The 27,126-nt window shown below is 43.5% G+C and overlaps 1 protein-coding gene across 1 annotated transcript in view; it reads right to left on the bottom strand.

The window, feature by feature from the left end:
* ASTN1 (astrotactin 1) overlaps positions 1–27,126 on the bottom strand; it is a 325,315-nt gene that overhangs the window by 53,167 nt on the left and 245,022 nt on the right. Inside the window, exons 15-16 of the mRNA XM_060142171.1 lie at positions 26,901–27,005; positions 24,818–25,006 (exon numbers count right to left, since the gene is read on the bottom strand). Coding sequence (XP_059998154.1) covers positions 24,818–25,006; positions 26,901–27,005 — 294 coding nt within the window. The remainder of the gene's footprint in view (positions 1–24,817; positions 25,007–26,900; positions 27,006–27,126) is intronic.

Here is a 27,126-nt window from a genome sequence, read left to right as displayed (position 1 = left end):
TACTGATTCAGACTCTGATGACAATGGCTTGAGCTGTTCCAAAAGTAACCAGGCCTGCTCCCCAGCCAAGAGGACCACATGCTGGCCCTGGGAAGGGTGTCGCCACAAGGAGCAGATTCCAACTGGCCTTCTACGGTCCCCCTGCATGCTGGATTTTGCTAGAAAAAAGCACTGTGTGGTCAGTCTTACTTTAGGTGCGTAATAACGAAGGTCAGAAAACTTTTATACTCTTGATCGAAAATAGACCTACTCAATCATGCATGTTCATCTCATAAAGGATTTCATGGAAAGTGAAAAAGAGGGAACACCTATGCACAGTTCCATGCAGGGGGACGAAAAAATGAGGGGCAATTGTAGAAGCCAGACCTCATACTCTCCCTTCAGACAACGATTAAAAGGTGTGTCTATATTAACAAATTCCACCCTTAACTCATCTCATTCAAATGCCATAAGGAAAACTTAATCATGACGTTCAACCCAGGGAAGTAATGTAAAATCATAGTGGCAGTTACTTCCCTGAATTCTTGTAATTATAGTAGATACTAAAATAATTATAAATGTTAAAAAGACATAACTTTGTGGTTTCTGCATGGGGCCCTGCCAAGGAAGAAGGAAGCTCTTATTCCTGTAGCAGGGCCCAGCTGGCAGTTACGATAACCAATAAAGATAACCATCTTGTCTCTTTCCCCATTAAAGCCAAGGTCTCCTATAATGTCTAACTCTCTCTCATGCACACTCATGGTTTGTTTTTTTCCATAAAGAAATGACTGGACAGTGATTTACACGGAACAGCAACAGGCACAGCCCCAGCAGCCCGCCAGCCAGCCAGACATGGCCCCACTCAGCCACCGAGCCAGCAGAAGCTCCCAGACCCAATGGTGTATTAGGACATGGGCTATGAGGAGGCTAGAGTCTCTGCGACCCTTGAGGTTGGACCACCAGTCAACGTGGGAAAGCAGATGTCTGGTCCTGGAAATGAAGGGGAAGGCCAGAGAGGGGTGCAGCAGGCCTTCTGGTCTCAGGGTAAGCACCAGAGGCGGATGCTGTGAGCGTGTCATATCCCAGGCTCCCACCACAACTGGCAAAGACCCATGTTCAAATTCGGAGCTCAGAGAGTTATCATAATGCCTCACCACTTTGAGCTGAAGTTTCCTTCTCTGTAAAATGGGTTTATAACAGAACTTATCTCATCTCATAGAACTGTTCTGAGATTAAATGGGATAATAAAGGCAAAGCCCTTTAGCACGGCCTCTGGTATCTTAGCTTTCAGTGGCAGCCATTGTTCACCATCATTACTCCATCGCCTAGCAGTCTTGGCACCCAACAGGTACTCAATAAATACATAATGATTTCTTTTAAATTGACGCTCAAGAAAAACAAAACAAAACAAAAACCAACCGAGGATCTCTATGGGCTAGAGATAGCAGAATACTCAGGAATACTCAGTAACAGGGACTAAAGTAGCAGCCTTCAAGTCTGCAGGAACTTAACCCACCAAGGTGGCTATAAAGTCAGTTCCTACATAGTAAAGGGATCAGAAGTCCCTCACATTGTGGGGAAACAAAACTAGGATTGAGGAAGGGTTCCAACACTTGACCCCCAAAATGAGGCTAAGAAAGCCATTACTTGGTCCAGACCTCTGACAGTCCCGAGGTGCCTGACTGAGCTGGCAGGAGGTAGCAGAGACAGAATATGTCTGAGTCACTGGCTTCAGTACTGGAGTCACAAAGTCCCCAAGAGCCCCACGGGATGGGAAAGAGGGAAGGAAGAGATGCCATTAAATTTATAATTCGTTTATGACAACATGCTTCCACGTACAGGTTTGATGCATGACATCAATCAAAAGATGTTGTTGGTTGTCTGTCAGGCATCCTTGCTCTTGACGGCAAGCCTGTTCAGAGTGACGTGATCTCTACCGTCCCAAGGGGACCCTCAAGGCTGCAACCAATTTCTCTGGGAATTGGGTGATTCTTTAATTAATATTAGGGGGGAAAGGGGTAGAAAAGATGCTGTTGACCATGCTGAGCTTTAACTAATTCAAATAAAAATGCTACACGAGCGGCATAAGATTAAATTTTGATCTCCCAAACCAACCTTTCAAGTTACAAAATATTTCTCCCTGAAATGCCATGCTGTTTGGATGGTGCTTGCATGGAGTGGATGGTTTATAAACGGTAGTATTTCAGGACCTCCACTCCACGTTTTGAATAATTATTTACAATACTTAGGTGTTAGTACTACAAGAGTGCTAGGATTTTTAGATTCCTTCTTATTTTCACAGAAAAGAGTAAAAGCAAATCCCTCCTAGGCATCAGCAAGATCCCAGGGGTATCTTTCCCTTGTATCAATCTGGAATCAAAACCCACAGCGAAATACAGAAAATAAGCCACTTCAGATATATTAAGTCATGAATTCTATCTGTTTCTAAAGCTTACCACTATAGGATCTTGTATCTAATTTTCATTCCTACGGTAACAAGTCTATTGGAGGATAATTCGGATATTTGTCTTTATTCTAGTCTAATGCCAAATGAATAAAGGAACAAAATGGAAAGAATATCTGTCCTTATGTGCATGTGCACGCATGCACACACACACCCCTAACAAAATACAACCTCTCTCCCAATGCCAGGAATTTAAAGGGTGTCAAGAAAGCTGAGAGACTGGGACCGTTTTAAAATGATAGATAAGAAAATTCATCTTTAATTTCTCCAAATCCCTGAGGCACATCTAATTTTGTATTTTCAGAGACAGTAGGAATCCAATGTTGTCAACAAGTAACCGGTGCTGAAATTTTGTGTGTATAGTGGTAAGTACTCATTTCAAGGTTGTTACCATTATTTATTTTTTTGACTGTACATCTTTTTAGACCCTTTTTATGCTTCTGTCTTCAGACTCCCAGGACTTTCTTTCCATCGCAAAGTTGGTTGACATCAAGCAAAATCAGAAGACCCAAACTGGAACTCAATTCAATACAGCAAATACTAAGTTACTGAATATCTGTTTACAAGGTACTGTTCAAGTCTTCTGAATATACCAAAATGAATTATGTGTAATCCCTACATTCAAAGGATGTATATTACCTTATAGAGGCGATAAGACAGACATACAGAATTTAAGTGCTATTTTTTTTTTTAAAGGATCAAATAAAGACCAGATAATATCAGGACAGTTAGATCAGGGGAGGCTTCACTGAGGAGGGAGCTGTTGGGCTTGGCCTTGAGGGATAACAGCATCCTTAATAACAAGAGCTACCGACCACTTATGGCAGGAATCGGCACATTTTTCGGTAAAGGCTCAGATAGTAAATATTTCAGTCTTTGCGGGCTACTCAATTATGCCTTTGAGTGTGAAAGCAGCCACAGACAATATGTAAATGAATACTCATGGTTTTGTTCCAATAAAACGTTATTTGTGGATACCGAAATTTAAATTCTATATAATTTTCACATGTCATAAAATATTATTTTCCTTTTTATTATTATTTTCCATTTATTTAAAGAGAAACCACTCTTAGCTTGTGGGCCATCCAATCACAGGTAGCAGGCCAGATATGCCTGCTGGTCATATTTGCTGACCCCTGATCTATGGTGTTCTCACTATAAATTTAATGCTTTGTTATACTTGATCTCATTGAATCCTTACACCTTGCTCTGTATCTTTGCTAGATATCCGAAGTGAAGCTTAGAGATCTAAGGTTATACAGATTTCAAAAACCTTGCTTTTAACCACTAGGCCATACTGTCTCCCAGTGATGGTAAGGAACGCATGGGAATGGTGAAATGAATAGGTTTTCTTTGGCCAGGGGCATTTAAACATAAAAATACTTTAAACAATGAATATGAGGTTTGCTATCATGGCTGACTCACAGTAAACTCATTTTACATCTCTGTTATCACCACATTCACTATTTTCACAAGTCATGCAGGGCATGGGTATAATGTTTAATAACATCTACTGTCCAGAATATAATATTCTCCCATATTTGAAGAAAAGAGAACAGCCTTCTAGCATTTGTTCCAACCTCCCCACTCCCACTCCCACCCATGGTTGCCCAGAGCCACATATGGAAGGTGTTGTTTGGCCCTGCAGGTAATGAGAAGCTTGGAGACATAATTCTCTCCGAGTTGCTAACTTCCCTCTTTCTTTCTCTCCTCATCATTTCGAGCAACGATTCTAGCTTACATGGTTTCTTTACTGTCTACTGTTTAAAAGCAATTTTATGAGCTAGAGAAGATGGAAAGGAAACAGGAATTGCCACAGTCTCTCATCACTTGTTAAGGTGACCCCAGGTGGAGTCTCAATCCTTATTTGGTCACCTTCTTTCTCCACACAGAGGTAAAGTATCCTTTACACTGTCTGTGGAATTGTTCACAAATGTAGGATCACACTGGGTTGTCGGCTTCCAGATTCAATGACAGGTTCATTAGTTAGTCAGTATACGTCTACTAAAGATCTATACCCAGATCTTTCTGTTATGTACCCAGGATTGTGTTAGGTACTGTGGAGAGCTCTAAGGTATGAGACTGACCTCAAAGAATTTGCAATCTATCTGGGATAGCAAGATAACAAAACATAATAATAATAGTAATTACAAGAATAGCAGCTGCTCTCTATTACACATCTTGGCACTCTGTGGAACACTTTCCATGTATTCTGTCAAGTAAAAAGCAAATCTAGACTTAGTAGGGAGTGCCTTATTCAAAAAGACTATTGCAAGACATGACTGGGAGACTACTGTAATAATAGGGGGAGACAATTATAATTGGGAGAACACTCTGATGAGGTCTGCCAGCATCTCGAAAGTTAGAAAAAAAGAGTTTTCCTTTTATAGAGAGAAGTAAACAAAGCTAGAAAGAACCACATGTGGGCAGGTGGTATGAGGCCAGCCCCTTCTCAGGAGGGGCTGTATACTGGCTCAAGCTGAAGGTGGGCTACAGTTCAAGAGCCTGGAGGAAGGAAGGAAGTTTAACCGAAGTCTGATTAACAAGCATTTTGTTTTGAATGATCAGTGGGGACAAGCAGTTCAGCTAATCATTTATACGACAAAGAATGGGAATTTTGAGGGATCTGTGAGTCTTGTAAGTCTCAGGGGGAAGGACGGTTCTTTGCAGCAAGCCATCTTGTAGAACATGAAGGGATGACTCGATTTCTTAATCTCCAGGTAAGAGTTAACACTGAGGTCAGTTCTCCATATTGACCTTCGTGGTTGGGGCTGAAATTGTCCCTATTTTAGAGATGACAAAATTGAGCAACAGAGAGGTTAATTACTTTGCCAAGTTCATGGCGTGCTCACTAGAAGAGGTGGAACTTATACCCACGTCTGTCTGACTCCAGGGTATCCAACCAGTCCTCTATCACATGGCTGAGACTGTAAGAAGAGAAGAGGGGTTATCACTGAGGCCGGAGAAGTCCCAGAAGGCTTCATGAAAGACTATGTTTGGAAGAATGGGAGGAGCTGACCAGGTAGTTAGGACAATGTAGATTATCAGGGTAAGGGCAGTAAGGTGAAAAAAAAAAAATAGAGGTGAAGGTAGCCAAGGAGGCCATTAAAGAGCTTAACTCTGTGACACAGAGGTTTTAACTGGAAAAATAATGAGCAATACAGTTACATAGATAGCATAGGGCCATATTGATTGGGTCCCTGAAGAAGCAGACCAGGGATTTAAGGCTTGAAGCAACAGTTAGGAGCCAGCCTTTGCTAGAGCTAAACAGGAAATAGCACAAAGGACGAAAACAGCCAAGGAAGATGAGTCAGGTGGTGAAATGCAGACTGAATGAATGAATGAATGTTTGAATGAACGAGAAACTAGAGACCACAACGACTAGCCAGGGGGCTGTAGTAACAATGCAGGTGTGGAGGTCTGGGGGTCAGACTGGGGTGAAAACCATGTGCAGGGAATGAGGGGTAAACCGGGGGAGTATTTCAGAAGAAACAAGAGGATTTGCTGCCAGACCTGGAGAGAGGAATTTCAAGGGAAAGCTTCTGCCTTATTAGCAGCAGCATAACTAAAAACTCAGAATTTTTCTAAGTAGATCTCATAGAACTTGTTTTTAGGATCTGTTGATAGCATTACTCAAAATAACAAATAGACAGACAAAAAGATTTTCAAGCTCTAATGTGAAGGAGCAACCTGAGTAAAAGTTACACAGGTTTTTGGTAAATCTTCAAAAAGCCTTTAAAATGCTCACATGTAGGGACTTCCCCGGTAGTCCAGTGGTAAAGAATCCGCCTTCCAATGCAGGGGACATAGGTTCGATCCTTGATCAGGAAACTAAGATCCCACATGCCGAGGGGCAACTAAGCCCGTGTGCCACAACTACCGAGCCTTCGCGCCTCAACTACAGAGCCCACACGCCCTGGAGCCTGTGTGTCACTAGAGAGAGAAAACCCGCACACCGCAACTAGAGAGCAGCCCGTGCACCGCAGCGAATGATCTCGCATGCCGCAATGAAGACTCAGTGTAGCCAAAAAAAGAAAAAAATTCTCGTATGTATTGCACATCTCCAAGAAGGAAATATAGCAGGCAGTGTTGTCAAAAATAATCTGAACATGGAATTCACGTCTTGGAGAAAATCTGTGGGACTAGTGTGCTATAGCCCATCCTGGAAAATCTCCTAATGGTTACGTTATTGAGGACCTACTATGGGCCAGAGGCTCTGCCAGCCTTGACACTCTTGGTCCTGACAATCCTCTGCAATATTCTCGTTATCCTGCTTTGCAGATGAGGATTTGTCTTAAAATCACTCAGCCACCGAGTCTCTTAACTCCCAAATCCTCCTTCTCCCGTTGCATCCTGCTTCCTTCCACATCATAGATATACAAGATCTTTGGAAATAGACTTCCCCGGCTTTCTTGAAAACACCTGATTACTGCATTTTGCTGAGCTGTTTTCGACAATTTCTGAAGTCCTTTCCTGGGATGCAGGATTTCATGCATCACGGGCCTGCTGATACCAGCCTGCAATCTGTTGGCATTCACCTGCTGCTATACACAGCTTCCGGTGGTATCATTCGGATTTTAGATTACTCCTCTCCCTTTGTTCCCCAGAACCTGACATCTATAAACATGACAACACAGAAAGGAAAGGGCACGAGGAGCAATTTCCAGCTTCTTAATATGGGCTGGTGTGATGCGGGGAGGAGAGGGAGGGCACGGATGAGGTCCTGACATCTCACACGGCCCTGGAATTGACATGTACCACACTAATGCTCGCAGTTGCCGCCATCACAAACTGCTTGGTGTTAAATTTAGATAAAAACCAATTAAAAGATAACAAGGAAACATATGCTCGGGATGGCAAGGATCTGAGTGTTTACAGAAATATGACTTCTAGCTGCTGCAGGAAAGCACTGGCGTGTTTTAGAAACCTGAATCCTCCCCGCCCAACTCATTCTCCATCTTTCACCCATGGCCCTAGTTCATCTCCGCCCAAATGGCTTTCAGGGAAAAAAACCATTTTGATTTTTACTGTGGTGGATGGACTAACTTGTATCTGAAACCCAGAGATCATGAAGATCACCATTGATCCTTTTCCCCTACACTAGGCCAGACTACTGAGTCTGGGCTGGGTTCAAGGAATTGCTGGCATCATGCTTTGAGCTGGGTTCAAGGTGCTTCTACTTAGGGTTCCAGTCAAAGGGCAGGCTGTTAGTGAGATAAGGACGCAGGTGAGTAGGTAGGTTTCCCATTCCACCCTTGCATCTCAGCAAGGCATGCCTGCAGTTCAGGAGCCCCTAAAAAGGGAGATGCTGCTAGGATGGACACCCCAGAAAGGTAAGTTTGCTGCCTTTGGCATCCTCTGCCATGTCGGCATCCATCCATCCATCCAGCATGTACTATCATGAACAGCAAAAATTCTGCTGCTCAGCAATCCACGTCAGCTCCGTTTAATGTCTGGACTAAAGAGTTTTCAATTCTTGCTGTTCCATAATTGGGGAACTCACCACAGGAGCCACAGGTTTTCCATTTATGCCTACCTAGGAAACCTCCAGGGCTGGGCCTTGCCATGGCTTACCGCATCCTCACCCTCCACATCCAAAGAGTCGCCTATTAGTGATATTTCCAAAAGTATTGTCACGTCCATCCTACACTTGACATTTCCTCCCCCTTACTCCAGACCCTCAGCAGTTCCCATCCAGTCTACTCCAAAATTGTCCTGACTGGTCAACCTATCTCTAGTTTTCACGTCTCCCAGTCACCCTCCATACTGTCCAGATGTAAGCTTCTAAGCACAATAGGAACATATCCTTTCTCTGCTGAAATCCTTCAATAACTCCTAAACCACATTAAGATATAAGTAGGTCCTTCAAACCGCTCTAAGTTAGAAGTAGGAGGATAGGGCTTGGCCAGTGGGACCTTTATACCTGCCTCCCCACCCCAGCTCCCCCTCACGTTTTCTCATTCCCCGTGTTTATGTGCCTTGCCTTTTCCTACTTAGAATACCCTTTCTTCAGAGGCTGCCGGTCAATGCCACCCGCCCTCCATCTCTTTGTCCAGGCAACACTTCCGCCAGGAAGGTTTTCTCAATCCTACAGGCTAGGAGCCCATCTTCCGTGCTGACTGTTCTCCAGTCTCTTAGAGTCCTTATCACACTATATTGTAATTTCTGGTTTACTGGACACCCTCCCACATATTTTATGAACAGCTCCAGCGCAGGGCCCAGCTCTTATTCATCAGCATATTCCGGACACTTAGCATAGGACCTGGGAGTCAATATACTTTTGGCAGTAGGTACTTAGTCAGTGTTTCTTAAGTTGTGGAATGGAATTCTCTCCCCAGGACTGGGATAGCAAGGTAAGCTGGGCAGAGTAAGGATTTTATTTTGTTCGCTATTAGGTTGACAACGCCTGGTAATAATAAAACTGTTAAGAGTGGACAATCTCAGGGAGGGGGTGTTTATCCTGGGACAGCCTTGTGGGATGATCCAAAATTCAAAGAGATGTACCCAGGCAGTGGAACAAGCGTCCCGAGCCCTTCCGGTTTTTAGCACAGGCAGAAAGCAATGCACAGATCTGTGAGACAAGGATGATGAATGATCAAGCCTGGGTTCCTTCTGGTTCTGCCACTCTCTGTGTGACCACAGACTAGTGTCTTCACACTGTGGGCCTCAGCTCCTCCCCTTGGAATTAGAGGTACAGGTCTGCCAGTGGGAGGAGCAGGGGCATCCGGCAAGAGCACATGGTCTGCGAGCAGACGTTCTGCATGGGGAATGGTTCCACCGCTCAGCATCCCAAGGGCCTGGGACAACACGCTCGCTCTGAAGATACCCCAAGGGACAGAGCTCTGCTTTGCAAAGTGCCTTTCAGGGCTTTACAATTCAAAGTGAAGCCACTGTGACTGAGCACAGCTCACCAAGACCCTTCACCAGACAAGGTCATAACGTGTAACCTACCTCCGCACTTCATAGGGTGGTGAGAAGTATGAGATATATGAAAAATACTAATAATTGTAAGTTTCTGCACATATATTACCAGGGCCTTTGCAGTTATAATATTTTAGGATTCTCTAAAGGAACACTGCTCTAAGGCAATGATGTCTGACCTACAAATCTCACTCAGCAGGACAAGACAGCCGCCCACTGCCCTCTTCACCACAGCCTTCTTCTGATTCTCCCACCTCCCGGCTGCTCCCTCACGGTCTCCTTTGCTGAGCTCCCCCACAACCTGCCACCTCTGCTCGGCCTCTAAGTGTGGGAGCAACTCAGAGCTTGGGCCTGGGCCCACTTCTCTTCTCTTCTCCGTCTTCCTCCCTGAGTGAGCTCGTCCGGGATGAGCTGGTTGAACTCTGCAGGCTCAGATTGGCATCTCTAGCACTGACCTCCCTTCTAAGCTCCAGACCTGCACATCTAACTGGCTCCTTGACTTCTCCACTTGGCTGTCTCCATGGAAACTCAAAGTCTGCATGATGCTCTAGATTCCCCACCATCCCCCAACCTCTTCCATCCCATTGCCCCCCAGTTGGTAAATGGTGCTCCAGCATAATCAGTTGCTCAAGCGAATATCTAGGAATTATCTCCACTCCTCTTCCCCTCCTCCACCCTGTCTTCAAGTTTCTCTATTCCACAAACAAACCTTACCCTGTTCTTTCCACTCCATGTCCACTGCCAGGGTTCCTGCTTTAGGTCCTTAACTGGTGTCCTTGTGTCCACTCTGGCCTCCCTTGAAGCTATTCTCCACCCAGTGCAGGACGGATCCTAACATATAGGCCATGCAGAGTCATGGGGCAGTTGCCTCCGTGACTCTGCATGGCCATCCTTGTCCTTTCCAGCTCCAGCCAGGCCATGGTTTCCTCACTCCCTAGGCTGCAATCCCACTGGGCTTCCCCACCTCAGGACTTTGCACTGGCCACTCCCCCCTTCCTGGGATGCCTTTTCTCCAGCTCATCCTCCACATTTCAACATAAACACCACTCATACCCTCCCTGATGACCCTTTCTAAAGAGGATACTGACCCTGTCACCCTTTTTCACAGCACCCTCTTCATTACCCTTATTACCCAAAGTTTCTAGTATTTTGTTTATTCTTTATTTACTTATTTATATTCTGTCTCATCCATGTCTTCTCCGTGAGAGCAGGGATCATGTTCCTTCTACAGTGATGATTGCCCAACGCCTACACAAAGTAGAAACTCAATAAATACGCACTGAATCATCATCCCATTTTTCCATCATTCCATCATCAACCATGTTTTAAAATGGTTGATTGAATTATAAGAGAGCTTTTCTTTGGCTTCAATTTGCTTTTACGTGTATCTGTAGATCATTAATGATCTTTATCAGCCCAACAAATGCAGAATGCATGATCTATACAGGGCCCAACACATGAATTACCCTTGAAGGGAGATATTGTGGAAATTCTCAAGAAATAACACTTCTTGGGCTTCCCCGGTGGCGCAGCGGTTGAGAGTCCGCCTGCCGATGCAGGGGACACGGGTTCGTGCCCCAGTCCGGGAAGATCCCACATGCCGCAGAGCGGCTGGGCCCGTGAGCCATGGCCGCTGAGCCTGCGCGTCCGGAGCCTGTGCTCCGCAACAGGAGAGGCCACAACAGCGAGAGGCCCGCGTACTGCAAAAAAAAAAAAAAGAAAGAACACTTCTTCTTTCTACCAAGCTCTGTAAAAGAATGCAGCGATCAGTAAAGCTTGGGGGCTGGCGTCTCCTGATTATCTACATCCACATTACTGTGATCAATATTGATCGTGAACACACTGCGAGCAGAGTCTAAGGCAACAGCTATGCGGAGACGCAAAGAAGTGGGCAGAGTCCCTGCTCTCTAAGGGAGAAGGCAAAACAAGAAGACCAAATAAAAATACATAAAGCCATAAATGCCCCAAACACATCAATATAAATAGAACCAATTACCACGGTAATCGACTGGCTTGTAATAAATTTACAGGAGGGACCAGAGCAGTCAAGGTGGGCAACAGAGGCACAGGCAAAGAGTGGCCTTATAAGCTGCCTCTGTGGAATCAACTGATTAAAGAAAAACCCCAAGGAAACAAAAAAATGTCAAGGGAGTCCGGGATGTTGGTTTACCCGATTAGGCTGTTTTTCCCTGTCACTGGCACTCACATTTCACCTACAAAGCACATATTTTAACTGGCAGATTTATTGAAAAATTGCGCTGGAGAAATGCTTCTTTCTACCTTTCTTTTTCTCTCTTTCTGTGTTATTTTTTTTATTAATCGGCCAAAGAAAAATTAAGTCTTTTGAACCTGCTTGATGTTTGCAGTTGCTCCAAACTGAGGGCTTCTGTGGTGTTACATTCTAACTATGTGGAATGAACCCTGTCCCCTGCCAGACTTAACCAGGTGGACGGGCCTTGTGTGGTTATGACTTAGCCAAGCTATCTATTCCTTTCTAATCATGTTAGGCTTTAAGGGGAGATCGGTGTGACCACTTCCTGGAGCCCCAGGCCATGAACTCTGCTTAGGCAGGTACGGTCCCCTCTCTGGCCTCAGTGGGCAGTCACCAGAGCACAGGTAGTCTACAAGCAGCCCTGTACGAAGCAGCAAGGCAGTGGTGTGGCCACCACACGTGACCCAGCGATGGCCCAACCTGGTCCAACAGCCCCTCGCCCCAGGAATTGTTGGCGGTGCAAGGGGTCTTCACCTAAAGCTCTCCACGTGTGCCCCTTTGCTCCCCCTCGTCCGTGTCTCACAGATTGCTCCTGGGGGCAGCAGCCACCTGCAGTATGGGCACTTCAGTAGTTGACGGGATATGCAGAGACCTGCCCCCTGAGAAACTTTCCAAGGAGTGGGATGAACTCTCAAGGTGGAAAATATGTTCCGGACCTCGTAGTGACCTTCTTTGCCTCTTTCGTGGGTCCCCCAGAGGGTTCAACCATGCTGTCCCATAGATACTGACCAGCCAATTGCAAGGAGAGAAGAAGTAAGATGAGGCTGGCAAAGGGCAGAGTTATGCTTTACACCTCAACATCTACAATCCCACAGTGGGTTAGGAGCCTTCTTTTATTACCCATCATATTCCTGATGCCCAGCACAGCACCTGATCTACGGTAAACAATACACATTTCTGAATGAATGCTTAAACATCATTACCTTGCAGAACTCACAGCCTTCCTTCAAGGCGCTGCCAATTGAGGTCTACGTGTCCCTGACTCTGCTGGCAGCAAAATTAACAGCAATAATGTCAAAGTACACTTGGGAATTTTTTAGAGGGAAGTTGATCTGATTGGAAAACCATCTTCCTCTCGTCAGTAACAGAGACAGAAATGATGTATTCTGGATCCTTTGACTGTTGTAACATTAATCAGCTGTGTTTTGTAGTGTAGCTGGCAGTTGGGGCCAGGCTTGAAAACGATGTCAACTACTCTCGTTTTTTTTTCTAAATTAATTACCTACCTAATCCATTTTTTGCTGATTTCCTTGACATTAGTTTTTTCTCATGTATTTTTAATTTCTCCTCTTAATTTACATCTTTTAATAATTGAACCAACTTCCAAAGAGTTCCATGAGATTCTCTTAACAACAGAGGCATGGAAACTAGGAATGAATCAGAAACGGTTAGTGGCCAAATGGGTAAGCTTAGATGAAAGGGGTTTGTTGATGTGTTGGTTTAAGTCACAGTAGTTTTATGTCTTGTGTTTCAGTTTAAACACAAGTTGCATGTTACACCTAACACATACTCCCTTACCCCCTCCCTCCCTACAAAGAAAACTTTCCTACTTGCTTTATTTTTTAAAAAGCAATTATAGGAAAGGTGGTAAAAGAAAGATTATTGTTGGCTCCTACAACATTAACTGGTAGCCAGAAACTTGAAATAACGATTGCAAATTGGAGGTCCACACATGGATTTACCCCAGTTCCTAGTATGTAATCCCAGTCGCTGATCACTTGGTTTTTGTTTTTTTTTTTTTTTTTTTGGTACGCGGGCCTCTCACTGTTGTGGCCTCTCCCGTTGCGGAGCACAGGCTCCGGACACGCAGGCTCAGCGGCCATGGCTCACGGGCCCAGCCGCTCCGCGGCATGTGGGATCTTCCCGGACCGGGGCACGAGCCCGCGTCCCCTGCGTCGGCAGGCAGACTCCCAACCACTGCGCCACCAGGGAAGCCCGATCACTTGGTTTTAAAGACTAGTCTATTTTTCTAATGCCAAATCCCAGGACATGACGTAATTCCGGGGCCGGGGGGCAAGTGGATAATGTCCCCCACACAAAACAATCAGTCCTGTGGCTATGGAAGAGGGATGATGAGCGGGTGGGCTGGTGCCGGGAGGTTGAAGGGGATGGTGTTTGAGGAGATGCTGTCCTGGACAATACGCTGCCATTTCCATTGGAAGAGGAAAAGGAGGAGAGAAAAGTATGGTATTTGCTCCTTTATTCATTCAACCAATATTTATTGATTGCCTGCTAGATTCGGTGCATGGCGTTATGTATTGCAAAAGATGGGGTAGGAATAGGCAGTGACCTCAGAGATTTGCTAGAGACACCCCTCACCTTCCAGAAGCTGGTGACCTCCTCAGGCCTCTGAGAATACAAGAGTGTTCCTCTAAAGCAGATTATTCATGGAAAACAGGAGGAGACAGTAGCCTAACGAAAACCCAAAAACTACTCATCAGTTATCTTTCTACCTCAACATCCACTTATGTTGGAACCTGGGTTGTTACTAGGGCCAGGGTCCCACCTCTGGGGCACAAGAGGGATCAGAGTCCACATCTGTATGCAGGCAGCAGAACCAGATGGCACAGGCTTTGAGTTACAGGTAACAGGGAAGGCTAGTACAGCTGGACATTTGCATGAATTCTCCCCCTTTGGAGAACGCACCTGACAGCTGCTTTGCATTTAAAAAGCAGTAACACCCAGGCTGCTTATCAAAAAAACGACCCCAGGGATTCTTTTCCACAGAGAGCACATTCTTATAGCCTCCCTTACCCCACCAAAAAAAAAAAAAAAAAAAAAAAAAATCCCTCTAATATGGGTGGTGCTTATTTCCTGGTCTTTTCTTAGCAAAGGAGCTATAACTGGGACTGAAAAGAGCAGCCAAAAGATGTGATTCTGGTCTTAATTTTTGTAATTTTGGTTTGACGCCCCCTGTTCCACTAGCCTAATTAGTGATTTGTGACTTCTAAAATATACATCAGTGTTTCTGTGAAGAAAAAATTTACCCAGTTTCACTGACATCTCCTTGGCATTTTGATCAGCAGCTATTTTGTTCAAAAATAGTGAACTGAACTGCAAATCTCACTGAAATAATGCTAGTGCTAATAATAGTCATAATAATATGTCACAATGCACTGAACAGTTACAGTATGCTAGACATTGTGTTTCATAAATAATTATTGTATTCGACCCTTACACGATCCTTACTTGTAAGCTAAGTATCAATAGCCCTATTTTACAGACATGGAAACTGAGGCTCACAGCCACTAATTAAACTTCTCAATAAAAATTCTGATGCCAATCTGACTCTAAATCCTCACTATAAACAGCTGCATTGTGCTCCTTCCATTGCAATATCAGTTGAGGTAGCCTATTTATCCTTGAGCCAGGCATTATTAAATGTTGCATTCTGTTATGAGAAGTAGAAATCATTTGCTGAATATGTAGAAGTCACAGAACACCAAAAGTAGAAGAAACTCTAAGTATAATCTAATTCAAGTTAGTGATTATACAGATGGGAAGATGATTTTGAAGAGGGCTAAGTAATTTACCCACGGTCAGCTGGCTGACTAACGGTTCAACTGAGACCAATAACCCAGATCTCCTGACTCCCCATCCAGTGCTCTTTCCCTCAACATGCTGCCTTAGAGTTGGATGGACAATATAGACATATTACCACTTAAGACACAGGCACCCATCCCAAAAGATGCGGGAAGCCCAAGTGATGTCAAGTTCAGATTTCCACATTTGCTGCAGGATTTCCCATTGCCTCACCATTTATCTTGTAATTTTTTCCCAACGTATTTTCTTGTGCAGACATAAACTATTAGTTTTGGTATGGAGACCATGGCTTAAGACCAAGATAAAAGTCATGGTAGATATGTGCATTGTACTCTTAAGCCTGTCGCCATATGCTTATTTCTCTTGTGTCTATAGCACCACGGCCAGCCCACCTGAGCATTGAGCTAAATGTTGGATAAAAGACGATGGGCTAAACAAATTGATCCCAGCTTAGCTTGCTGAATCTAGGAAACAGAACAAGTCTGGCTAGAAGTAGAGCTTCTTCTCTCCATATTCCACCGGAGAATCCAGGCCTCTTTCTTCTCAGTCATGTTGGTTAACAGTCTGATATTTACCAACTAACTTCTATACGCCCTACCTGATGCTAGAAGCTATGAGAATTCAAAAAATTATGAAGCTTTTGCATTTGCTATGTCCCCTACCTGGACTGTTCGGCCCCCCGATCTTTGTGTGCTCTGTCTTGTCTGCCAGGTCTCAGCTCAAACTCACCCCTTCATTACCATCATTGAGGCCTTCTCTGTGCCTGCCATCTTTGTATTTTTTTTTTTTTTTTTTGCCTCTCGGCATACAGGATCTTAATTCCCAGACCAGGGATTGAACCTGTGCCCCATGCAATAGAAGCATGGAGTCTTAACCACTGGACCGCCAGGGAAGTGCCCTGTGCCTGCCATCTTAATCAGCTCCCCCACCCATCCTCCAGTCACCCTCTATTACACCCCCTGATTTTAGTTTCTTCATAGTATATGTCACTATCTAGAATTATTGCTTTCATTTGTCACTTGCCACTTTCTTTCTCTCTTCACTAAGATAGAAGCTCCACAGAAGCAGGAAGATTTTCTCTATCATTCACCATTATTGGACCAGTGCCTACACCAGTGCTTAGATATAGAAGGAACTGAATAAATGAATGAATGAGCCCACTCTCAGGAAGCAATCCATCAAACTGTTAAGGCAAAACTTACATATTTGGAGGAGAGAATAATCCAGAAAACTATATAATCAACTACTAAATTGTACATTATGGACAAGATGTCACGACTGTCAGGCCCATCATTATATGAAAGAAGTTTGACATCACCACCAGAATTGTCCCATCAACTAAAATAATAATAACCAGGTAAAAATATGAAACTCCAATAATTTTTGGTTTTGAGAGGAAAAAATGGGGACCTCTTGAACACTATTTTAAAAAATAGAATGTTTGAGATAGTAAGATGAGGACAGTGTTGCCTACAGCACAAAGTTTTTTTAAAAAAACAGCTTATCACTTTTAATCCTGATCGTTGGCATGTTTCCAATTCCCTTCAGTGCCTGAGGGCTTAAGACTGTTCAATTCTGCACACAAGCCTAATGATCAATGGCTTAATCAGAGAAAAGTCCTGGCCTAAAGTGAAAACCATTCAGGCTCGTCCTCCTTTCTGTGAGACTCTCCACTGTGGAGATGATACCAGGACACAGCCCTGGAGGCCACCGTGCCATGGCTCCCGTGTTGAAGTTCCTGCACTGGACAGGAAGAGCAGGGATAATGGGGAAACCCACTCCCTGTTGGTCTTTGAGGAGAGAATCTAGCTTTGCTATTCAGAATGTCGTCCTCAGACTAGCAGCTCTGGTGTCATCCAAGAGCTTGTTAGACATGCAGAATCTCAGGCCCCACCCAGACTCACTGAATCAGAATCACCATTTCAACGACATCCCAGGTGATACATAGGCATATTAAATTCTGAAAAGCACGGCTGTACAGAAAAACAAAAACTCCTCCAGAAACTGGGTCATCATCATATATCATGGCCAAAAAAAAAAAAAAAAACCCCACAACAAATAACCAAAAATCCTGAAAACTCAAGATGAAAGGCAGTGGATCCTTCTCGAAGTCTAACCATGGTTGACATCTGGCCCTGTAGTGGTCACTTTAGACCAGTCACCTGGCTTCAATTCCATCTTGATCCTACTTCCATTTGGCCCACTCATCTTCCCTCCTTCATCTCTTCTTGTGCCACTGGCAGGCAAAACAGCAAGCTGCCATTTGCAAAGTATCTCAGTAGGTGAAGGCATTCTTATCCTCACTCTGCCACTTACTGCTTAGGTGACCACATGCAAGTTATTTAAGCTCTCCGAGGCTTTATTTTCTTATCTATAAATAGGGAACGTAAGACTTAAGTGATGTGTATGTTTGAGGATTAAATGAGAACACTTATGTAACAGGCTGTTTGGTAATATTATTTTGGTAACTTCTTCCCTCAACCTACAGATCCACTTTACTCCGGACTCTGCATCAGAGCCTGGGGACTTGAAGACTCAAAATAAATCCTCACACATATGTTTAGAAAAGCTTAGATCCTCTTGGAAGCCTCTGTTTATGATACCACCCGGTTCAGCATCAGTGGCACCTTCATCAGGCCTGTCTGCCTGGGAATGCCATAGAACAGATGTCTTCTCTAAACCTCCTCTCTGCTCACTTCAGGGTTTTGCAGGTAGCAGGCCCTCAGCAAACGTTTGTTGAATGAATTAATTAATCATTGAAAGAAAATAGCTGTATGCCATAATCGCTTTGCCACTTGTGTGCTAACTTTGTCTTCGTAAATGTGCATAAAGAGAGCCTTTGCAGCTGGTTTGCAACCCTGGGGTCGTAAAACATAAAGCATTATACAAACTTAAGTTATTACTCTTCATTGGCATCAAATACACAAGACTAGGTCTCTGCTGACCAGCACTCACAGACTGGATCAGAGGCTGATGGCTGCTTCAGCTATTGTTTTTGCTTCAGCCATGGAAGAAATCTGTTCACTATCCTGGGCAGAGGAGCCAACTGAGTCTTTCTTGGGCTCTGTCCTCCCAAAAAATAACTGATGAAAAATAGAAAACGTGGCATCCTGTGTGGTAGAAATACAATGCCATCCAGGTGGCTTATTTCTTTCTTTGATTCTAATCTAACTTAAGACTTCTCAGAGCTAGAGGGTCCCCTTAAGGGACAAACTCTCAACTTGTGTCTTGGAAGAAGAGGAAGCTATTCTTCTTAGCTTTCCCCATGGAAAGGAAGCAACTGGCTGGAAACCAACCAACCAACCCGCTGTGGATTATGCCCCAACCCCCAGTGGATTATGGACTACAAGGTACAACAGAAAGGAAGAGCTTGCTTATTGCCAATTGTCAATCCAGATAACCCCACTGATATGCCCCAAAAGCAATGGCAAGGAAAAGCTATGACAAAGGTCAGCTCTAACGTAGCAATGAAAGTGATATTGGAAAAGAAAAGGAAGAAAGATCTGAGGAAATCCACTCCTGAATGGAGTACCAAAAAAAGAAGGAAAAAAAAAAGAAAGAAAGAGAGAAAGAAAATGTACTGAGCTTTAGTGTGTCAGGTTGAGGATTAAAATTAAGCCCTTGGAAGTTCTTATTTGAAGAAGGTTCAAATTTTGGTCACTTCTCTGGAATCTACAGATCTGTGGCTCTTTTTACTGTTTCTTCTGAAGTAAGAACAAAATAAAGGATCTATTCGTTCAACAAACAGTACAACAGATGCTAATAATATGCCAGGCCCTGTGTCAGGGGTGAAGACTCAAAGATTGGTAAGAAATGATCCTATTGTTTTGCACTTCCTCCCAGATTTCTATCCAAAGTTCAGCTCTTTGTAGATACAATTGTGTGATTTGTTTTTTTCCAGTTAACTTTCCAAGTCTTTAGATAACAGAAACTTTTCAGAATATATTTTTCAGTGTTAAAAAAGTTTTATTATAAAAGTGGCACATGCTTATTGTAGGAAGAGCAACACAGAAGTTTTTAGTACAAAAAATAAAAGCCCCTACCCTATACCACATCCCTAATCTTGAAACAAACAGATAACTTGTGTGCGTGTGTGTGTACATACATACACACACACATATCTAAATATACATAGATAGTGAGAGGGAGGCTAAAGATTATACTTATATAGATGTGTATATGCATATATTTATATATAACATTTTTAAAACAGACAAGACCCTAATATATGTACTTTTCTGCAACTTTCTTTGCTCACTTCCACATAGCTAGGAATAGAATATATCTGGATAGATAGACAGTAAACTGTAGTAATAGTTGCCTGGTTGCCTCTGGGGAGTGGAACTAGATGACTGGGAGATAAGAGTGAGAGGAAGATGTATTTTTCACTTTATTCTGTTTTACACATTTTGCATTTTTTAAATAAACTTTTTAAATTACAAAAAGGAGGAAAATATGGTACATGCTGCCAAGTCTATTATCATGGGAGACAGTCATACAGGGAAATGACAATACAGGGAAATGTCAAGAGTGCTGTCAAAGGATATATATATAAGGAGCTCCAAGAGCATGAAACAGGAAGCAAAGAATTCTGACTAGAAGGAAGGCTTGGTGGAAGTGGTGATGTTAGAACTGGCTCTTGAAGAGTAGAAAGGTGATGGTAGAATAGGGGTAGATAGAGGACAAGGTTAGGTAGGCTCAGAAGTGTGGAAAGGCTCAATCTCCTCTTCTGAACCAGTGGGAACCTTGACCCTGGACCCAGAGTTGGGGCCTGACACTGGGTCAAGGTATCATTTAATTGCAGATGACAATTTATAGAGCTGAAGGGGGCGATTAAAAGACACAAGCAAGAAACAGAAATCATAGCCAGGAAGACTGATCTGCTGATCCTAAGGGCCTAAGAAGAGAATAAGATGCATCCAGAAATGAGGCAAAGGAACAGACACCAGGGAATGGAGCAGGGTCAGGGGGCCGGGTGGGCAAGAGAGGGCCCAAGAGAAAGTTTCTGAGTGGGACGAGTAATTGTGGAGACTTTAGAGCACATACCTCTGGCCTCAGACTGGAGCAGGAAGGGAGACTCTGAGGCCTTAAACTGTCTGGAATCAAATGCAAGGGTTTTGGACCGATAGCAAGCAGTCTTGTGTCATCAGAGTGGAGGAATGCTCGGGGTAGGGAATGGTCAGTGATGCAGCAGCCAGAGAGGGTAGAGGGTGTGGTAGGCTGAATATTTGCTCCCAAAGATGCCCAGGTCCTAATTTCTAGAACCTATGAATGTTACCTGAGACTCGCAAAAGAGAGTGTGCAGATACGCTTAAATTAAGACTCTTGAGATGGGGAGATTATCCTGCATTATCTGGGTGGACTCAATGTAATCAAAAGGGTCCTTACGTGAGGAGGCAGAAAGAGTCAGAGAGAAGACCATGTGACTCAGACATTGGAGTGATGCACTTTGAAGATGGAGAAAGGGGCCACAAGCCAAGGAATACAGGAGGCCACTGTGAGCTGGAAAGGGCAAAATAGGGGTTCTCTCTTAGAGCCTCTAGAAGGATCCTCCAGCCCCACTAGTACCTTGAGCTTAGACCAGTGAAACTGATTTTAGATCTCTGGCCCCAGAACTTTCAGGAAATAAATTTATGTTGTTTTAAGCCACCAAGTTTGTAGTCATTTGTTACAGCAGCCATGGGAAACTAATACAGGGAGTGAAGCCATGTTCATGCTGAGAAGGCAGTAGGGCATTAGTGACGGGCTCCAAGCTCAAGAGTCATGTCACTAAGGGGCATTTAAAAAAGATAACAGATAGTGAAATGCACAATGGACGAGAGTGGCAGGAAACTGAAGAAGGCACCTGAGGATGCTATTTCAATATTTCTTGTGAGAGCTGATACTGTAAACTCATACAATTTTGAGAAACGGACGAGAAGACACCTGCTGAAGAAATATTTAGGGGGTAAAAAGAACAGAACTTGTAAATGGTTGAATGTGGAGGGTGGAGGAGAATATAAAAGACCCCTCACTTTATATTTTGACCCATCAATGTGGTTCATGAATCTACTAGCAGATACAGAGAAAAGAGATGCTGATCATTGAGGTGCCTATAGAATATCCAGGTAGAAATGGTAAACACTCACAGACAAATGAGCTTTTGAATTTCAGGGAGAAGGGAAGGATTTGAGATGTGGGTTGAGGTAGATACAAAAGAGAATCACCCAGCAACAGTGAAGAAGAAATGAACATTAAGGGTGAAATCCTAGAAAATGACCAAAATGTAAGCGATTTCTTTAGAGGAGTGAGGGCAAAAAAGAATGAGAAATAAAGGCCAAAGACTTATGAAGAGAATCTGGACAGAATAGCATCAGAGACACAAAGGGAGAGGATTTGCAAGAAGGCAGACCTGGCCAAAAGGGACAAATTCTTTAGCTGAGATAGATGAAATGGTCACAGAATAGAAAAATGAACCTCCGCTTATAAAGTCTTTTTTTTCCTTCTCCAGAGCAATTTCTGTAAGGGTGACGGGGCTGAAAGCAATTACTGGAAGAGTGAAAAGAAGTTGAGGAAGTAGAGAAAAGATGTATAAACTACTTACTCAAGAAATTTGATGGTGACATGTTGAAAGGAAACAGTGGTAAAAGAGTTGCATATTTATAAAAATATTATTTTTTGGAAAATAGAAGATTGGCGAAGGGATAATTGTGGCTGAAGAGGTTGCAGAGATGAAAAAAGAGGAGGCTAATGAACGAGTGAGGACTAAGAGGAAGCAGAGAGGGAAGGAAGCAAGTGTACAGGTGGAGAGATTCGCCTGAAGAGGAGGAACTCACTGCATTTCCTGAGGCACAAGGGCAAAGGATGATGAGAAAAGATGGAAGTCAGTTTAGAATTAGAGAGAGTGAGGTTGGAAATTTCAATTCAGATAGTCTTTATTTGCTCTGTAAAAGAAAAAGAAGAGAGGCTAATCTTAGACCGTGAGAAATGGAAATATGTTATTCATGGGCTCCAGTCAGACTTATCTTAAGACAGGTGCTCCTACATAATGGTCTGACCAAACCATATAGTGGTTGTACGACGAATAAGTGGCTGTTGAATACAAGGCTGCCTCCTGAAGATCTGTTCAAAAATACCCATCTCTGAGTTCTTATCAGTCAGGCGTACCTGAAGCGTTTTATGTGTCTATGATAAAACCCACGTGGGAAGTCACCACATCAGAAGAGCTTTTAACCACCGTTCCCACCGAGACAACCCCAACTGCCATCACTAACAACAACCTCAACAATAACAAACACTTGCTGAGGGACTGTCATGTGCCCGGCTCTGTGCTGGACCCTGGGATTTCAAAGTTGAATAAGGCATAGAACCTACCCTCAAGAAGTTGTGTAGTGATTTGTAGAAAGAAGAGGAAAGTCTTTTACTCAAATGTGTCACCTGAGAAAGCCTCTCACATAAAGGGGACTTCTAGGATCCATAAACTGTCAGAGCTGGAAGAAACTACAGAAGGCTTTACAGGGGAGATGCCTATAGTTGACTGACTAAACAAAAGTCACCTGGCAGATTCTAGAGTCCCAGCCTTTCAGTCCTGTGATCTTTCCATTTCATTTCACCCCGATAAACCTCTTTCCTATTCAATCCATAAGCAATTTTAGGTATCTAATCATAGGTACAAAAGCAAAGAGCACAAAACCCCTTTTCACTGGAAAGTTTTTAAAGTTAGAATAGGCAAGAACATATAATTAAAGGACTCGAGTCTAAAAAGGTGTCACTTTTATGCCATGGTAGGTATAGCCCTCTCAGAACACTTGTCACCACTAGTGTATAAATTCCATTCCGGAGCAATCCTCTCCAGAGTGCAGAAAAGCAGAAGAAAATCTTCCTTTGTCTTATGCACTTAAAATCCTTAATCAGTAGCATGCTTTGTGCTTTGGGAATAAAAAGAAATTAGTGCGTAGGGAGAAGAAAAATATTTATGGGTAAGAATCACATCCAACAATAAGAGAGATAAACTCTATGACACAGAGGTAAGATTCAGGAGTCAGCTGGGGGGCAGGTATACATGGACAACTGCAAGAGATCAAAATAAACATACTAAAATATTTGAATATCTTTTAATATCAATAACAAGCAAGGGGTGATATACATCATATTTATGAGAACTAAAGCCAACAGTTGGACTGTGACAAAATTAGTTCCTGTGTGTAAGAATGGAGAGGGATAGGGCATAGTGCCAAGGCCATGGATAAAGTTCCCTCCTGGGCTTCGCATTTAACCTTAAGGATACTACAATGCTCAGGATAGACGCAAGAGGTAGAACCAGGAGTTCTGAGGAAGGTCAGACTCGCATCTCCCAGCAGTCCTAGAGCCTGGCAATCCTTGAACCACTGGCAAACAGAAATAGAGGAGGCTTTAGTCCTTTGGTTCAATCGCTAGGCTCTGGCATGGAAACATAACAAAGTTTTGCCAGCTGGAACTGGTCTTATCGAAATGTGCTTACATTATACTCCTTGGCAAATTGGAATCAGAACAATTTTAAGATGCTGAAGTTTGAAGGGATACAAGAAGCCTGCGGTTGTCTCTTTGAGCTTAGAGGAATCAGGACCTGGGGGGAAGCCTGCAGTCCAGGTACAAGCCTCTTGCTTCTTTTGGAAGAAAGCTCCCAGTCAGAAGAGGGGCTCTCGTGCCTCAAGACAAAATAGAAATCTGTATGGAGCTCAGAGAACCAAGGGCATCTCAGCCACGGGAGCATATTTTCTCCCACTGTAGCACTGATGACAGCAGGGGGTCCCTAGTCTCAGAGGGACCCTTGATCATTAAATCTTAGGATGACCTACTTCTTGAGTTTTCACTGTGCTCATTTCATCACTTGCCCTTTAGCAACTCACACATCCATAATTTGAGCTCATCAGAATGCCATGAGGATAAGCTCAGAAGAAGAAATTCCATGAATGGCAATTCTAAACCAGTCTTGGTTGATCAGAACACAAATTTACCAGCCAGTACTCCTCCTACATCAGAAGGTGATTCAAAGGGTCCCAGAAATTCCAATTTCTTATACTTACTTGGACTGAATACTAACTTGCCATCAAACAGTGGACCAAGATTTATTTGGGAGGCTGTTATCCAGAGCTACACAAACACCTGGGGCAATGGAGATTTCCTCACAGCACAGAGCAGTAGGAAAATTGCCCCTAAACACAGGGCAGGATGGAGTGAGAAGGGGTTTACTATGCAATTACCGGAAGGGGTTGCCAGCCAGTGTAGGATGGGATTGCCGGAGGCAGGGAGTGGTGGGGGAGGCTGAAACGCTCTCCTTTTCTCCCCCACTCCATAAGAACCGTCTAGTATTTTGCCCGTGCTATGGTAACAGGATGCATGGTGGCTGGTAAGCCCTTTAGAAGACTCCCTCTATGATAACCCGCTCAGTGGTCATACAGTTTGGACCCCCTCCTGCATATAAAGTTTCCCCAAATACTCCCATTTTGACATCTGGTTTTAGCAACCAAACCTTGGCAATTTAAAGGGTGGGCAAGAACATCGAGGCAAATCTGAATTAGTCCTTCACCTACAGACTCCCTATTTTTGGTCCTATGGATGTACCTAGGCAGCCAGGACTTGCACAGGGAGTAGAACTTGCTGACGGGCATGTCACTCACCTTTGCTGATGTCTTCGTATTCCAGCCAGAGTCGCCGCTGGACCTGCTTGTTTGGGTACCAGATAGAGCAGGATTCCTCAAAGCCGTAGATAGCTTCCTGGATGTAATGGTTGCCAAACTGGTCCAACAAGGCTACAAAATCCCCACGAGATGTCGCCCCGTCTAGGGAGTGGAGAGCATTGCTGAGGGCTATGGAGAAAAGGTCACCCAAGAAAAAGAGTGAGGACTTACAATATGGGTATCTGGATTCCCAGGCCAACCAGCCTCAATGTGCAAGTGTCATGTGGCCCAAAGTGACGTTGGAGAGCTGGCTGGAGCTACCAGGTACTTCCAGGTAGCGAAATCAGACATTTCAGTTCCTAAAAGAATATTCCTTCCACCCAGTTAGTTATGTTGTTAACTTCGTGCAAGTTAAGTATAACATTATCAAATCTCCACTACCTCCCTGCTTAAGTCAAAGTTTTTTGTTTCAAATCACAAGTCATGACATTAAATCAATTTAGTGAGCTCAAATAATAGCATTTAAAAAATGAAAAAGAATAGCACAGTCTAAAATAGAAACGCAAATACCAGCAGAGAACATTTCACTTGGGAAGATGAAGTATGGCTTCATGAACCTTCTGTGGTGTGTATGTGGGGACATGCCTGTGCACAAAGTCACGGTGTAAAATGTGCTGTAACTGTGGGTAGTGACCAATAAAGTTTTCAGGATGCTGCCTTCATGCAGAGAAATGGGTATGGGAAGATAATGGAAGAAGAAAGATAAGGAAAGCCACTAAAATGCTGCTTACATTTATTTAAGAAAATCAAAAGTATAAAGACTTTGAAATGGCAAATGGAGGAAGGAATCTGTTTGCCTCCTCCCCAGACAAATCTCCTTGGATTTGCCTTCCCTGTTTAAGAGATTCATATTTGTCAGAAAGATAACCTATGACAAATTTTCCAAATCCAATACCTTCTCTACCTGACCAACTTTGTACAGTCTTCTTTTTGACACACCTGTGTCCTATCAGGACAAGGCAGAGCCCGGCCCAGGCTTGAGACCCCAAGTGCAGAGGTCCACATCGTCCATGATGCCATGTGTGGCTTTTAAAAGCACGTGGCAACAGAGATATGTGATTGTTATCCCCTGATATGCATAGCACCTGAGCTGCGTGCAAACTGAGTATGTGAAAAATACTGCCGTATTTTTCTAGGATGACGAGCAATCTTGCTCGTTCCAAGTGTTTTCTGCACCAGCAGAGCTCACTTCAGTAATAGCCACATCCCAATCCCTTCTTGCCAAGAACTCTTTCGTGATAGAAAATAAAAAGTTCTGAGTCCCTTTGTGTACTTTGGAGATGTTCTATATGCTTAATGCCTCTTCTTTCTCTAGTATATGTCTTACTTCTCTTCACAACTCTCTATTTATCACTAAGATTTGAAGAATACTTATACAAGGTGCCTCATTTTTCTGTTTTGGAACAATTTATCCTAAGTTCAGAATTCACTACTCCTTAACTTATTAGATATAAAGATATATATACATATCTTTATATATATATAACATAGATGTAGATAAATCTACATTCATCTATCTATCTATCCATCTATCTTGCTTACTTGCTTTTAGGAACCATAGCTATTTTCTATTTTTCCACTCCCCTTCCTCTTTCTTGCTCTCTTTCCCTTATTTCTTTCATCATATAGAACCTCTAAGGTATAGTAAAGTATACTCTTTGCACTTGGAAAGTTTTATTCTGTCAATTTATAAAAAGTTTGCTTTCGCATATCCTCTCTATACACTGGGTGACTCCAGGAAATATGATAAAGTAAGTGTTTAAATTTATCTCCAGTGGTTCCCGCCTTGCCCTTTCCATCTCTTCTATTATCCAAGATAAGACTTGCAATTTAATCTATGCTAAGAAAATGATCCGATTCCAGCCATTTGCCCTGAAGGGTGAATCGAGTGACTAGGTTATAGATCTCGTGGAATGGCTACATTTTGGATGGCATCTTCAACACTGATAAAAGGCTTGTGCCCTTGGGAAGGAATGCCACACCCCAGGAGCAGGTGGGAGGGATGGCTTGCAGTTGTGCTCACCCTGAGAGACGGTCACTTGTTTGAGTTTGATGTGGTACATCACAGAGCGGACCTTCCAGTGCTGCAGGACGGGGTATCCGGACACCTCACTGAAGTTCACCATCCCTAGGGACAGAGGAAATGCGGGCTCAGTGCATGTAGTGGATTCTCAAGTCCCAAGTCTACTGGCTTAGCGGGTGTAATTGTGAGGAAATGAGAAAGCATTTTTGGATGGAGAAAATTTCTG

The sequence above is a fragment of the Lagenorhynchus albirostris genome, chromosome 2, assembly GCF_949774975.1.
Source record: "Lagenorhynchus albirostris chromosome 2, mLagAlb1.1, whole genome shotgun sequence".
Classification (NCBI taxonomy): Eukaryota; Metazoa; Chordata; class Mammalia; order Artiodactyla; family Delphinidae; genus Lagenorhynchus; species Lagenorhynchus albirostris.
This window is presented reverse-complemented; position numbering and strand designations above follow the sequence as displayed.